At 42.6% G+C, this 15,400-nt stretch overlaps 1 protein-coding gene across 1 annotated transcript in view; it reads left to right on the top strand.

The window, feature by feature from the left end:
- Window positions 1-15,400, top strand: part of FGFRL1 (fibroblast growth factor receptor like 1) — a gene marked incomplete at both ends in the record, with an annotated part of 160,522 nt that overhangs the window by 64,811 nt on the left and 80,311 nt on the right. Inside the window, one exon of the mRNA XM_079534441.1 lies at window positions 13,066-13,338. Coding sequence (XP_079390567.1) covers window positions 13,066-13,338 — 273 coding nt within the window. The remainder of the gene's footprint in view (window positions 1-13,065; window positions 13,339-15,400) is intronic.

Raw genomic sequence — 15,400 nt, 5'->3', positions numbered from 1 at the left:
CCAAGTGCATCTGGTTTGGTCTCTTGCCCTCTTAGTCTTCTAATATAGGCTATGATGATGAAATGTCTTACATTGCCTTTTCTTCCTTAGTCATAAACCTATCCTCTTATGTATGTAAAACAATGCCTTTGTTCTCTGTTCAGGAGTGAATCTTGCCTTTTGTCAGATAGTCAAATCAGTTATTAGATAAAGCCATTTTAAACGACCTTTCATTTGTTGGTATTTGAAGGCAGTTGTGGCACTGTTCTATACAGCAAATCGATTTTGCATCCGTCTTTTATCACTGAGTCTTCCAATGGGGTTTCACTATAATCAGATTGGCAATTATCACAGCACTGCCGTTGGGAGAAGGTTGGAGTTTACATGCAGTAAAGATTAAAGGATTAGCAGGTGATTATGGATGTGTCGATTGTCCACCACAGGTGACAGGAAGGGGTCTGTGCTGTTTGAGCATAGGCTGTGACCTCCTGCGTTCTTACTCAGAGATGCCAGTGTGCAGCACAGGTGTGATGTGTCCTCACTAAGAATAAGTTCAAGTTGTCACAACAGTAGAAACTTGTATTTCTGCAGAGAAAGTCAGAAATCTTCCCCGTAATGGGGACTTTGCTGTGCTACGAGGAGCCAATCTATGGCCACGCAGCCAGGAATTCCTGCTGACAGCTGTTGAGATGTGCGTGTTGGTTACGCACACGTGCGTGATGTGGGGTAGTGCCGAGACAATATTTCTCCATGCACAGATTCACTAGATAGCTGCTGGGCTCTCCAAGTTTCTCTCCCCCATGCACACATGGAAGAGGGCAGTGGGGATTGTGCATTACCAGACTGTGATGTAATAGGAGAGCTCACTGATTGATATTCCAGGGTAGCCCTATCTACCTGACAGAGACAACAGTACGTGCCAGTGTGCAGCCCACCAGAGGAATGACATCATTTGCTATCACAGGGCAGTCAATGCTGACAAAAATCCTGCATGCTCGGGAGCTGTAGTTTGAATAATGCTGCACTACCAAGATAGTGTTTGTACTTTAGCTGTGCATCACACAGTAATTAGCACTATGTATGTAGGTTTATATAGATGTGTAGGTTTATATAGATGTGGGATCTTCAGCAAAGGAAAAATATTTCCAAAACGTTTGGGTAGTTTGGGGAATTTCAATTTTAAATTTTTAATTCAAATTTTTATTTTTTGCATTTTGATTTAGGCATAATATGCCCATTATTAGGTAGTTTTTTGGTAATAGTGCTCATTCTGAGATGCTTCATGTTGCTGCACAATAGGGGCAGAGAGAAAGCATCTTCTTTCAGATGAAGTGAAGCAGTTTTTGAGCAGCAAGGGATGCAGAAGAGCTTCAGACACACTAGGTGAAATGCATTGATATTGCCTTCAAATCTGAGCTGCCCTGGGACTGTCCAGAAACTCATCTGGCACTCCTAGCTATAAACAATGACTTTGACAAAGATAACTTGAGTTTTAACAGCAAGAAAAAGAGTTGGGTATACTGGTTGATGGCAAGCTGGACATAAGCTAGCAGTGTGCCTTCACAGTCCAGAAAGCCAATCATATATTGGGTTGCATCAGAAGAAGTGTGGCCAGCAGGTTGAGAGAGGTGATCTTGCCTTTCTGCCCTGTGCTGGTGAGAACTCACCTGAAATACTGTACTAAGGATGTGGAGTCCTTAGTACAGGAAAGACACGGGCCTTTTGGACAGCATCTAGAGGAGGGCCACAAAAATGATCCAAGGGATGGAACACCTTTGAGGGTATCTTCCAACTCAAATGATTCCTGTTATCCTATGATTCTATGAAGTTGCTTGTACATGGACTTAGCAGGCATCAGCACGTTTTAATATTGTGCTGTGGCACCAAGCTGGTGTTGATCCATTATCTGCTTTCCTTTGGGTATAATCTGAACTTGGGGCTGTTGACTGTCAGCTGTGTACCTGACAGGATATTATTCTATAGGAGTGAATGCTTCATTCTTTAAAAAGCCCTGCTTCTGCCAGTACCAGACTTTTGCATCAGGTAGTGCGTGCCTCAGTGTCTGGGGAGCAGGAACCAGATGTGAATGCTATAAGAATTCATTGATGGTTTCCTTATTTTCATATGTGTAAGACTTGGCATTGCTCAAGTATAATGTATGTTTTCACTGAATCAACCTATGTGAACACTTTCTTTTAAATTGCCTTTAAGTATTTTCCTCTCCTGGAAGAGATGTACAGACATGTCAGAGTTAGGCTGTGGAATAGCACAGCAGGAGTAGATCTTGAAAATGAAATATTTGGTGCTGAGGAGGTGATGTTCACACTATAGGCATTTGGGGAGTTTATTCTGGATTAGCTCCAGTCTGCTCGTGTAGACCAAGATCTTGTTAATGGAAATCCAAGAGCACAGCTTCTGCTTTTGTTTTACCAGGCACCCAACTAGCAATTTCTTTCTATATCTGCATTAGCAAATGCTGAGGATTGATAAGTTGATTGGATCTGGATAGTAAAGCATTTGGTGCTGTGGACCTGATGCTCCCATTTCAGGTGGGTATTCACTTCAAAATAGCCCCTGGCTGGTCCTATGGATTATGTGCCAATTTGAACTGGAAGGTAACTTGCATTTTAATTTAATACACAAGCAATTCAGTATGTGTGCTCAACTACAGCTCTGTGATTTGAGCCAAAGCGTAATTGGTGGAAATGACAAAAAAATTCAACTTAAAGCAAGTTCCTGATTCAAGGGTATGCTTAAGGTAGGCCCTGATAATGAGAGTTCAATCTGGAGAGGAAGAATAGCTCTGAGCCCTTCCGCCACACATAGGGTGGACAGAAGGCTTTGGTAGAGCAACTGTGGATGGTTGCAGTCAAAAATGTAAATTGCTGTTGGCTTGGAGGCAGGTGGATTGTCAGCTTTGGTTTGCATTTTTCTTCTGGAGCAAAATGAGGATTTTTTTGCTTCCTTTTTATGTTTGTGTGTGTATGTGTGTGTGTGTATATATATATATATATATATATATAAATCTGAATGTATAACATCCATGCTTATTAATTCACATATTTTTATATTTCACTGATGCAGCATTTAAAAAAGACCACTATTCCTTAATCTATACGCTTTCAAAATTCAGACTTTTCTATTTGCTTGTTTTGCATCGTTATTCATCAAAATTCTGAAGTGAAAGACTTCTCATAATGAAAAGGCAAGTATTGAAAGAGAAATCTGGGCAAAATCTCTGCTTTTGACAAAAAGTAGTCATTTTCTGGTAGGAAAGCTTTTCTGCAGAACATTCCAGGACTAAGTCTGCTCTGTGGCCATCCAGCTAGAAGCGCTTTCTGTTTCAGAGAAGCCTCCGAAAATAACTTCAGTTTTTAAATACCACGGTGTTTATCTCTTTGTGGTCACCAACAAACATTTGTTACAGCGTTTTTGTGGTGAGCAAACTTAGAAACCCCCAGTGACAAGAGTAGAGCAAACTGAGGACAGAGAGCAGCCTCACTATGTAGGGCACTGGCACTGATGTTCTGACAGCAAGAGGTGTGTGGACATTTTGGCAGTGTCTCCTATTCAAGAATGAGCATTCAAGACCTTTTTTTAATTTTTTAATCCATGTTCTCAATGCCCTTATAACAGATTTTCTGCCTTGTCTGCTGGGAATGGCCATTAATGCCAGCAATGGATGGAAGAGTATCAACTCTTCTATAATATTGTTCCTTAAAGGATACTATTATTATTATTTTAAGAATATGTTGAGGAAAACCAAATTTCTGGATACTGATGAAGAAGGTCCCTGTGTTGATGCGTGTCTGAAGGCTCGCTGCTGTGGATTAGCAGGAAGGCAAACCTGCTATTTACAGACCTGAGCTCACATCATTCCCAAATATGGCACGGAGTCAGCCATCGTGGTTTCTGTTTCCCTGCAGACATAAACAATGACACTTACAATTTCCTGCTTGTACAGCTCTCGCACAAGCATCTGTCTATAAGGGAAATGGCTAATTACTTATTAAACCTTAAACTGTGTTTAGACTGGGTTAAATATTGACTACCAAGGCTCAAGGGGAAGTTGTGTCACTGAACTTGAACCTTGGCATCCCTTTTTCTAGGAGCATTCAAATAAAAAGATTGAGTGGCAGGGGGACTACATGTCAATAAGGGGACAAAGAAGGAGTCAAAAATTGAGCAGACTGGCTCAATTTTATTGCAAAATATGTGAACTAAACTGAGATTTGCAGAATCTCTGGTTTGTTTTGCTAAAAATCTTGGAGGTGGTGGGTGATTTGGCTGGGAAATGCACTGGGCTCACGGAGCAGGATTTTCGTAGTTGGAAGGGAGCAGTACAATAACAATTCTGTTAAATTTGGGGTTGCTTAACCCCACAAGCTAATACAGGGCTGCCTGACTGGAGTGTTTCCCAGAGAGTACAGTGAGCAAACAAATGCCTTGTGCTGGCAGGAATTTATGATGGAGGCACCAGCAGTTTGGGCTGGCTTTGGGGAGAGCAGGTTAGAGCTATTGGGCAGGATTTTCGCTTGGGCTCTGGATCCTGCTGCCTCACTCAGGTCAGATGACTTCTAGCTTTCTTCCAGCATCAGGCAGTGTGTCTTGCCTAGAGACGAGGCTAAAAAAAGCATTTTCATTTCAGAATCTTGAAAACATGTTGTAATGACTTGGATTTTTTAGAAAAGGCTAATTGGGAATTTCATTATTCGGATAGGCTTGCCTTCTTGAATGGGAATGAAGAAGGCAATTTACTTGGGAAGGAGTGCCAATGCACCTTTGTCACACCTCTTTTCTATGGAAACTTTTCTGGTTATCCGTTATGCTGTGTACCTGGAGTGCACTGTCAGTGTAATTTTAGCCTCAGAATAAAAATATTAGTCCTCTCTTCTCAGCCACGTGAAATCTATTGGCAGCACTTAAGAAACAATAAATAAGATATTTTCTTTCGCACTAGAAGAGAAACCTTCTAACCTGCAAAGACTGTTTCTTCAAAAGTAATTTGAAGTAATCCTAACTTTCCTTTGCATTTGCTACCTCAAAACCTAAGGGATACAGTTACTATTTTTTGCTGCTGAAAAAATGGTCTGCAAAACTTGAAATTGAATGTCACCTATGCATATTTAATTTAATAAAATGGTAATTTCATGTTAAATAAATACCAACTGATTATTGAAAACATATGCTCAAAGGATTTAAAAGCCGTGTAAGAGATACGTATCTCATCTACTGCTGTTGAACTGTAATAAATCTATGCAATAATCAAGTGCCAATTGTTTAACATACAATAACTATTTTATTAAATCTTGGTGAAATGTGTATGCAGAGCACTTAATTAAATGGAACATGTTCCCAAATATTCTATTTTTTTCTCATTTTTGGAACATCTAGAGTAGAAAATTTACTGGCAGCCTTCACTCAAGGGACTGGTTCTTACTCATATAAAACATGGCAAGCACTTCTTGTGCTATCAATAAATATCAATTTCCTCAGAAAAGCAGCTCCTAACACAGAGGTAGGGAAGAAAGAGAAAATAGGCCACTTTACTTGACATAAAACGTATCTGCAAAGCTGTTTCCTCTGTCTTGTTGGGCTCAGCTGCACAGCTCAGGCTCACAACTTGCTCTTGAGACTATTTCCACAGCTAAGATTGACCATTCATCGTGGCTGATCAGCAAATACTTGTGGTGTTTTTTTGTTCCTCTCTAGGAGCCTTTGTTCTGCAGAGATGCTGTTGTTTTTTTCTATAATCTTTTGATTGTTTTTGATAAGCGTTGTTTTTGTCTGTGGGCGCCTATGTTTTCAGGCCAAGAAGGACCCATTAGCTCATCTAATCTGATCTCTTTATGTCACATACCAAAGCATGTGGCCCAGTTACCCCTATGATGACCCCTTCTTTGCTTGGCTACTGCATACCTTTTGGAAAAGCAGACTGTTTTGTTTTAAAAAATATGAGAAGTTATTGAGTTCACCATTCCTGTAAATTGCTTATGCCAGTAGTTAATGTTGCATGCAGGCAAAGCTTTCACAGAATCACTGAATCAACAGAACTGCAGAGATTGGAAAGGACCTCTGGACATTACCTAGTCCAACCCCCTTATGTCTTCATTTTTATCAGTTCTGCTTCCCATGTAGTGGCTTCCCTTTGAGCAGAGACTGGGCATGGACCTTTGAGGAACACATAATAGTGTTAATTAAGATTTTGCCATCATTGCTTGTAAACCCTTCCCTGTGGGACTTGCTTTTTGGTAGGTGTTTGTCCACCCCTCAGCATAGTGGGCCTTCAACCCAACATTACAACTTGACTGCCAATGCAAATAATGGTAATTATAATGTGTGAAGAGTGCAAGGAGCGCTCAAACCTTGTGCTGACATTGCAAAGAACTATTACAGAATGGGTTAAACTCCGAGCAGAGATTTGCAGTCCAATAGGTTCCTCAAATTAACAAAGTCAAGTTTTAAACTTGATTTTGAGATGACTCTTTCCAACCATCCATGTTAATTCTGGAACATGGAAGAGGTGATGGAAATTGTTTCTGCTGTGAGCCTCCCTTGCAGTGAGGACTTTGGAGGACGAAGTTTGGCAGTGATGAGTACAGTGAAGGCCAAATGTTGCGTCAAATGGTTTAAGAGATTGGGCTCACACTGAACAAGTGGTTTGGTTAGTGGCCCTCGTCCAACTCCTTCACCTCATTGTCATAGTGGAAGGCTTCTGTGTTTTGCTGTATTCTTTGTGTAGGACACACCGTGGTCCCTGATGTTAATTCCTTGCGTGCATTGATGAGTTGTTTTGGGTGCTTTGTGGTAATAGACTTTGCTAATTCAAGTGCTAACACAGCACTTCAAACGAAATCTTATCTTCATGGAAAGTGAATGTGTTTGGTATTAAATAATAAAATATGCTTAACCCATGGGGCTCTTAAAACTTATTTAACTTCTTTATAAACTTCACAATACAGTATGTGGATATTATAAATTACTTTCCATTCCAAGAAACTGTCCGGGCTGGTTGACCTTCTTTGGAATTTCCTCTTTGTAATTATGTTTAATGTGTTAATAAAGTTCACTTTGAACTGTATCATGGCAAACGGTCTCTTAGGATGTGGGTCAGTGCTGGTGTGTTCACCATATGTGAAGCTTGAAGTCAGTGTGCAGTTTAGTTCAAGAAATAACAAGGCTAAGTCCAAACAATTGTAGAAGCAGTATCTCCTCCCCAGGTTAGCAGTAAAAGGGGTTCATGGAAAGTTAGGAATGTGGAGTGGGAAATCATTTAGCTTTCACTGCTAGGTGTTACTAAATTATTGTGTTAGGTTCGAGTCACTATCAAAACACCATATATCTGGAGGTTTTTCACACAGAGCTATAAATCATGTTTACTACAAGTATGAGTTGAATGAGTGCGCGAACTTTGCAGTGCAGTCCAGGAAAATATAATTACATGTGTGTGTGTTTTTGACTGTGAGAAATGTGGACAGGAAGCTCCAGCCTATTCCACTGTTGTGTCTTAAATACACTTCTAGAAATTGTTTTTCCTGCTTCCTGAAAAAAAGCGGGGAGGCTTTTTAAGTTTTACATAACCCCTTTGCTAAGATGTGGCAACAACCGACTCTTCCAAGCACTGGGGACAAGAGCAGGAATGCTTGTGAAGTCGTGTCAGCAATACAGCAGCAAGTGGGGCTTTTCCATGGTATAGGATAGTAGAGAGCAGAATTGCCGGATATAAATTGAAAATTGCCCAGCTGTTCAGTAAGACAGGTGTAGGATCTGTCTTTTATATAATGGAACAGAATGGAGATTCCAGTTGCTTGTATTCATAAATGAGGCAAATAAATCTGCACACTTGTCTGCATGTACATGGGCAGAAATATTTAAAACAAACGAGGTGATCACAGCATTTCCTTGTTAATGTTTGACTGGGCTTATATGATCTTGAACAGAAAACTTGGCATCTGGTTGGGACTGTTGGTTTCTTTCTGAGTGTACTCCTATGTATTTGCAGATGGGGAAACTAGAAGCAGGAGAATAACTTGGTGGAAAGTGTAAGGTCTGGATTGTTTAAATTATATTTTAAGCCTGATTGCACCCTGGCCCTTGGAACTCCAGGCATGGTCCCTTCTAGTAATGAAAATTATTTGAATGGTATGGGGCAAAGTTATATTTAGTTTGTATTTGGAGAAAGAATAACAGCCAGGCACAGGGGAAGGCAGCTGCATTCCTGTCACTTTTTCCCAAGTCATATCCATGGTTGTCAAACCCCACCCTTCCCCCCCAGTCCAGATATTAAGAAATGAATCAGTCAAGCCATAGGGTTGAGGACAAGGGGAGTGAATGATACCAGCCCCTGCGGGGTTTGTGTTGAGGGTGGGTGTAATTTATTGCACCAGCTCCTTCTGTTTGCCTGGGCTGTGAAGTCAGCCGCACCCTGCAGCCTGGTGTGGCTTAAAGAGTTTTTCTCAGCAGCACCCAGTAGCCATAGAGAGCTGCCTCTGCAGAATGGAGAGCTGAAAGAAACAAGGAATGGTGCTTGTTTTCTCTCCCAACTATAGTAGTGTGCAAAAACCTGCATCAGCAGTCTTGGTGGAATACCCACCTGGGGCCTTTCCTTTGAGCTCTTCTCCCACATCCCATGGGAAAAAGCACTGTGTGAAGGTCTCTCTCACTCCAGGAGCATCAGAGGCTGCAGATTCTCTGCACTTACAAAAGCCGGTCTATTTCAAGAAGCACTGCCCAGTGGCTAAGAAATGAGGGAGGTATGGAGCAGGAATTCAGGATTTCCAACCAGAAACAGCAGGCACTGCTCTCTCCTGCTGTGTTTGAAAGGGCCCAGTGTTGTGCCTTTACCCATGAGTCCTGGCACATGGCAATTGAATCACAGGGGATAGCTAAGTGTAAGGATAGAGGGATTGGTCTAGAAGAATAGTGTATATTGGCATTAAAAGGTCTATTTTGGTAGATGTCTACATTAAATATTTTAATAATATGTCAACAAAATAATTTCAAGTTTGAAACATAAAGCTGGGGTCTAGAAAGGCTGAAACTGTGACCCTGGCTGCTTGGGGAGTGATTGCATCAGCTTTTTAGGTCAGCATTATAGCATGAGGTAGAAACCAGCAGCATCAAGGGATGGGGAGTTGGCAGCACCTAGGGCTCAGTCTTTAAGTTTGTTGGCAGCTGCACGTGAAGCAGCCTGTGGGTATCTTCAGATCAGTGCCATGGGGGAGCTGGCAATTATCAGCAGCACTCCAGGATATTATGGGATGATTCTTCGAGTTGGGGAGCTTTCTTCAGTACCAGTGGTTCATGTGAGATACTGAGATGCATGGCTTCTTTTTACTCTATCCTTTTACTCATTTCATTTCACTGAAGATGAAACTGCTATAGAGAAGCTCTAGAAATCACAGAGGGCCTGAGCAGCTCTGGGCAGCTTAATGCATAGGCTTGGAGAGGGAATATGTTTCTGTCTGGATGCTGTGGGATTTCTGTGGTATGTCATGCTGTGCTAGGGAATGTGGCAAAAACCTTTCTGCAAAACATTTGTCCCCTTCCACACTGTCTTCCCTCAAAACACTGCCGGTGAGATGTGCCAATGTGTATCTGGTCTTGAAAAGCATTTATCTGTCTCTATTGCAGTCCCAGGGCAGGGCTGCTCAGCTATGTAGTGAAATAAGACTGAGAGGATGCTGGTATGTTAAAAAGAGAGACAGAGATCAGTGATGGACAGACTCGTCTAGTATTAGATCTGGAGGTTGGCAGCCCTGCCTGTGGCTGGGGGGTTGGAGCCAGACGATCCTTGAGGTCCCTTACAATGCAAGCTGTTCTATGATAAAATCAGCATTTGATTTTGCTGTGAGCATCCATGGGAGGACAGGATCTTGTTGGCTTGTCAGGGCCTCTGAAGCCTCTGGTATATGTGAAGGCACTGATTGCAGAGGGAGAATAGTGCTTCTGTGGGAAGTTATTAATACTAAGACGAAGGGTAATTAAATAGGAATATTTACAGCACCAATAAGCAGAAGAGAGATTTTAGCATCCGTGCCTGCATCCATATGATACTGAGGAGTGCATGCAGCTGTATCCAGAAAAATTTGTAGCAAGAAAAAAGCCACCAGAGGGGCTGATGGAGGGGGAAAGGGTTGCAAAGGACCCCGCTGGTGTTTTGCTTTTCAGGCCAAAAGGCTCTGAGAAATACACCCTTTACTAAATGTCACAAAGGTCTGTGAGTAGATCCTGTGACTGAGAGCGATCCAACAGTTCCTCAGAATGAAAGGTCAATCAAAGGAAAATGGCATTTAGGAGGACCAAGCTTTTCGCTGACCCAACCATGTGACAGATCCAGAGGCAACCCCAGGGCCGTCAGGAGAGCTGCTTGTGCAGCCCGCCTCAACGAGGCACATGACGTGACTGGGAAACTATCTGATTCCTCCAGGTCTCAAAATTCATCAGGAGTCAACCTGAATGTCGGAAGGAAAGGGGTTTTGAAGGAGCTTCAGGGAGGAGGGCGCTCGCTATCCACTGTCCCTGCTTGCCCCGCACCAAACATTTTCCCCCAGCACTAATTTTAGGTCTGCTTTTGCAATCTGAATATGCACAGAGTAGTTTCCTGGCTTGCAAGTAGACTGTAATGAAGCTACTCTTGAAGTTCGACTTGGCGGGGCTTTAAAACACAAAGAACCTTTCCAAAGGGCAACCCAGAATTTCAGCAAAGCTTTGAAATTGTTTGGACAATTCTACTTCCTTACACTGAGTAATTTAGAAGAATCTGGGGCTGGATCTCATCTGGTGTGAGTGAATTCCACTTCTTTAAGCCAATAGGCACAATTCCTCCTGATGGGTGGAGCTCTTCTTAAAAGATTCAGCAACGTGACTTGTGTCAGATCAGCATTCAAAGGCTCTCAGTATTATTTTCCCATCCACTGAGCTGCTTGGAGTTTCCTTACACTAAAAAGTGTCAACAGTGTGACTTCCAGTGCCCAGAAAGAAGTTCTGATCAGGCAGGATTTCTCACGGTGTTTTGCCGTTTCCCTTGGTGTACCATTACTTCCAATATCCTGTTCCACGTGCGTCTGCAGGAGATGTGCTATGATGGTGGGATCATTGCCTGGGAGTGAGTTTTTCAGAATAAATGCTCTCAATATATGCCTTCTTTGGGACTTCAACAGATCTCCAGAATGCATGTGTCTAAACTAAGCCCCCCTGTTTTAACCAGGCTCATCATGAAGCTAATTAATGAGTTTCACACTAATTTCTGACTCTTTACTCAGCTTGTGCAGCACTTCTGTTCAACAGCAAAGCTGTGAAATTCATGGGAGCAACTATGATAGCAGCTCTGTAGCCATTCCTGAACCAGGCTGTATGTGCTGCGTTAGTCATACTGGAGAAAATTCTGGCAGACACAAAAATAATAGGAATTAGTCATAAGGAAGTGCAAATGTGAACTCTGTAGCTTGTCCCAAGTGAGTCCTATCCTGCAAAACACTAGAAACAGAAACAAAACATGAAGGAGCAGCTTCAAATCCCACAAACATCTTGTGGGTTTGGGTGCAACTCAGCATCAGCAATCCTTAGCAAAACATTTTGTCCTTATGCAAGAACAGGGCACTTATTATCACACCCATTAATACACTATTCTGGGAAGAGCATTGCTATTGCAGTTTGAGCGGGGAGCTTGTGCAATGGTCTGATTAATGAAAAGACAGATGAGGGAAAAAGAGGCTGCTTCAATTTTTCAGAGCCTGGGGAAGAAATTCCAGGTTGAATTCAGCTATGGGACCATTCCTACCATTGGATTTTTTATCACTTCTTTTTCTACATATTGGCCTGGTCCAGATGATCCTGTTATCACATGGCAAACAGCATGTTTGATACTCTGTAGCGTATCAGGGGCTCTGTTTTGCATGAAATTATCACCTTTTACAAAGAACAAACATTTGACAGTTGGGAGAATCCAGCAGGGTTGCAAAGGCAAGTTATGAATATGTCCTCTTTTGGACTGCTAGCAACGCAGCAGTGTCAGGCTAAGCTGTGCTTTGGTGAAGCTGCATCCAATTGTGGAGTCCCCAGTACAAAAAAGCTGTTGGAGAGGGTCCAGAGGACGGCCATTAGGATGATGAGGGGACTGGAGCACCTCCCCTATGAGGACAGGCTGAGGGAGCTGGGCTTGTTCAGCCTGGAGAATAGAAGGCTGCGGGGTGACCTTATTGCAGCCTTTCAATACCTAAAGGGAACCTACAGAGGGGAGGGGAATCAACTCTTTGAAAGGGTTGATATGTGTAGGACGAGGGGAAATGGTTTTAAGTTGAGGGAGAGGAGATTTAGGTCGGACATCAGAGGGAAATTCTTTACCCAGAGAGTGGTTGTGGATGCTCCGTCCTTGGAGGTGTTCAAGGCCAGGATGGATGGGGCCCTGGGCAGCCTGGTTTAGCATTAAACGTGGAGGTTGGTAGCCCTGCATGTGGCAGGGGGTTGGAGATTCATGATCCTTGAGGTCCCTTCTAACCCTGGCCATTCTGTGATTCTGTGAAGCGTTATCCAGTGAATGCTTTATGTCCAACAACTGCAGGCGTATGTGTCTCAGATAAAGCCCATGTGGTGACTATTAAAGGGAATTACTGTACATATAACATGAAAGGGCTATAACTTTTTGAGGGGGGCAGTGTTTTGTTTTAAGTACCGGTGCTGTTACTAATTTTGTTTTCAGGATTGGTGGTAAGTTTAAAACAACTACAGTTGCTTTACCAAATACAGCTGAACAGTTTGTGTAGAGAGCTCCTTCTTGCTACAGGAAGGCTGCTTTGGAAAAGGAAGAGAGGATTGCACTTTCCTGGTGTGTTAGAGCTGTGGATTAGTGCAAGCTGTTGCTGATGGTGAAGAAGATGTAGCTTCAGGTTTTTCACAAACCCAGATGTCCTTTGATGTCCCTCTCTATAATCACCTCCACTTTTAGCTCTAAAACATTTTTGGTGAGCCCTTATTGCTGTCTCTCTGAGTGGCAGTCAGTGTAGTGCCTTGATTGATGGCTGACCTTTAAATCAGTGCTTTATCAGTGGCAAAAGCAGTAACAACTCTACCTCCCTCTGCTCTTAGGCCCTCCGAGGATTGCCGATAAAGTGATCCACCGTCAGTCAGTGAGGCTGGGCAGGACCATCAAGCTCCTGTGCCCGGTGGAAGGTGATCCCCCACCCCTCACCATGTGGATGAAAGATGGACGCACCATCCACAGTGGCTGGACGAGGTTCCGGATCCTTCAGCAAGGGCTGAAAATCAAAGAGGTAGAGAGTGAAGATGCGGGAACCTACATTTGCAAAGCCACCAATGGTTTCGGCAGCACCAATGTGAACTACACCCTCATTGTGATAGGTGAGTAAAGCTACAGAAAGGCCAAGCCTGACTTTCTCCGCAGGGAGGAGAGGGCGAGCTGATTTCTGGGTAGCTGTCAGTGACTGATTTGCTTTGCTAATCATTGACTGATCTCCACTCTTAACTGGACCCTTCCAGTGTTTGAGGACTGCCAGAGCTGGCTGTGTTGCTGCACATCTTCTGCAGCCGGCTGTAGGCAGATAAGATTACACAGTGCCAAAGGTTACAAATAAACAGAAATGATGCAATAGTCACTAGGGTCTAGATCACAATGAATTCCACACAGGAAAGACTATGTGATAAGGAGAGGTCATACTGATCTTTATGTTTGCTGTTGGAACGGGGTAGTTCTCAAAACAAACATTAAGGTACCTATAAAAAAAATGTACAGCTGGAAGATCTACGTGCTGAGCTTATGCGAAGTGTTATCTTTAGGAGTAATAATATTTAGATTGAAACAAGGTTTAGAGATAGTATATGACTCAGGGATGCTCGCTTGCTGAGAAATTCACTTGATGGTCGCAGGATTCAAAAAACTTTGGATAACAACTTGGTGATCTTGGATTCTCTGGTTGTGCTTTTGCCTGGCCCCAAAGGGCTTGCTTGATCTGGTGATGGAATTTTGGGGTGAGGATTCCTGAAAGTCCATAGAAAAACTTCTCTGGATAATCAGAGATTCCTCTGGCGTGGCTGCCACAGAAATGTGCTCATTACCCTTTGTCTGTGGAGGGAAAGAGCTGTGAAGAGGCTGGATTTGGATTACACTTGACATGGTGGCGGATACTGAAGGAGCAAAGGGAAATGTTACAAAGAGAGGAAATTAGACATCTTGCTCATGCTATTGCCAGGTCAGCACTCCCAGTATTTGGTCCACAGAGTTCTCTTTTTCCTTGGAAAGTAAAAGTGAAGATGGTGCTTTGGGCTCCATCCTGCTGGTTGCACTTGACCTGTGTTTTTTTTGGTTTATTTTTTTTCCCAATTTATTCTTTCTGTGCTTAGTAGGAGGACTGCTCTGGACTCAGAGCATGCAGCAAACACTTGACACTGCTTGGTAGAGGATTATCACCCGATAACAGGGTGATTCTTGGTGAACGCACTTTGCAAAGCCAATATGGGAAAGAAACCAGAACATATGTGTCTTATCAGGAAAGAGGTACTTAGGTGAGGGAACACTTGCTGTACAACTCCTGTAGCATCAGTGATATAAAGCTGTAAAAGCCAGCTTATAGCTTACATGCTGTTTGTAGCTTGGTTTTCGTCATACACATTCCTTTCCTTGTTCATCCTTTCTTCATTGCTACTCTGAGCTGAAAGAGCTAAGTGAAAATAGTCTATAAAGATTAATGCCTCTGCAGACTCTTGGACATGACTTCCAGACTGTTTAGTGTAAAGAAGACAATGTTATAGGAAACTGCTTCAGTCATGCTTATGCTGTTCACAGAGGTTGCCAAAATCTTTAATTCTGTCATCCATTGCCTTCTATAGCATTCAGGGTCCACGCTGGCTGATGTTACTCCAAGGCAAAGTGGTTTTTCAGCATCTATAAGACAAAGAAGGCCCTTGGTAGCATGACTGAAAGAAATGAGAGGGAAAAATGAGGAGGCACAGGATAAAAGCTGACTTGTATTCAAGAACAACTGAGACAAAAATTGCGTTTCAGTTGGTCAGGGAAATTGGATTATCAAATTAAATTGTATCAAGAACAATGATGTTCATTATATTTGGCACTGAAAAGCCTTGAGCACAAACACCAGTTATTTGGGGCCTCATCACACAGCTATGTAAGGAAACAGCAAGCTCCCATCAGCCTCTGTGGGTGTGAGATTGAACGCTATGCAAACAAATATTGATAACCAAGTGCCAAGAAAAGGGTAACTTTAAACTAAATGTGTGGCAGGCATATGGACTGAGTTATTGTTCATCTCTTTGCGTCCTTATTTTAATGCTGGCTAAAGACAGTGATTCTTAGTCTTTGTACTTTTCTACCTTGTCTCACAGTGTTGCTCAGGCCACTTTTGATGGATTATTGCTGTCTCTCATCTCCAGTAATACAGAAGTGTTC

Source organism: Tetrao urogallus (assembly GCF_951394365.1).
Source record: "Tetrao urogallus genome assembly, chromosome: 4".
In the NCBI taxonomy this organism is placed as follows: Eukaryota; Metazoa; Chordata; class Aves; order Galliformes; family Phasianidae; genus Tetrao; species Tetrao urogallus.
Note: the sequence above shows the minus strand (reverse complement) of the source record. Positions and strands in the feature narration are given on the sequence as shown.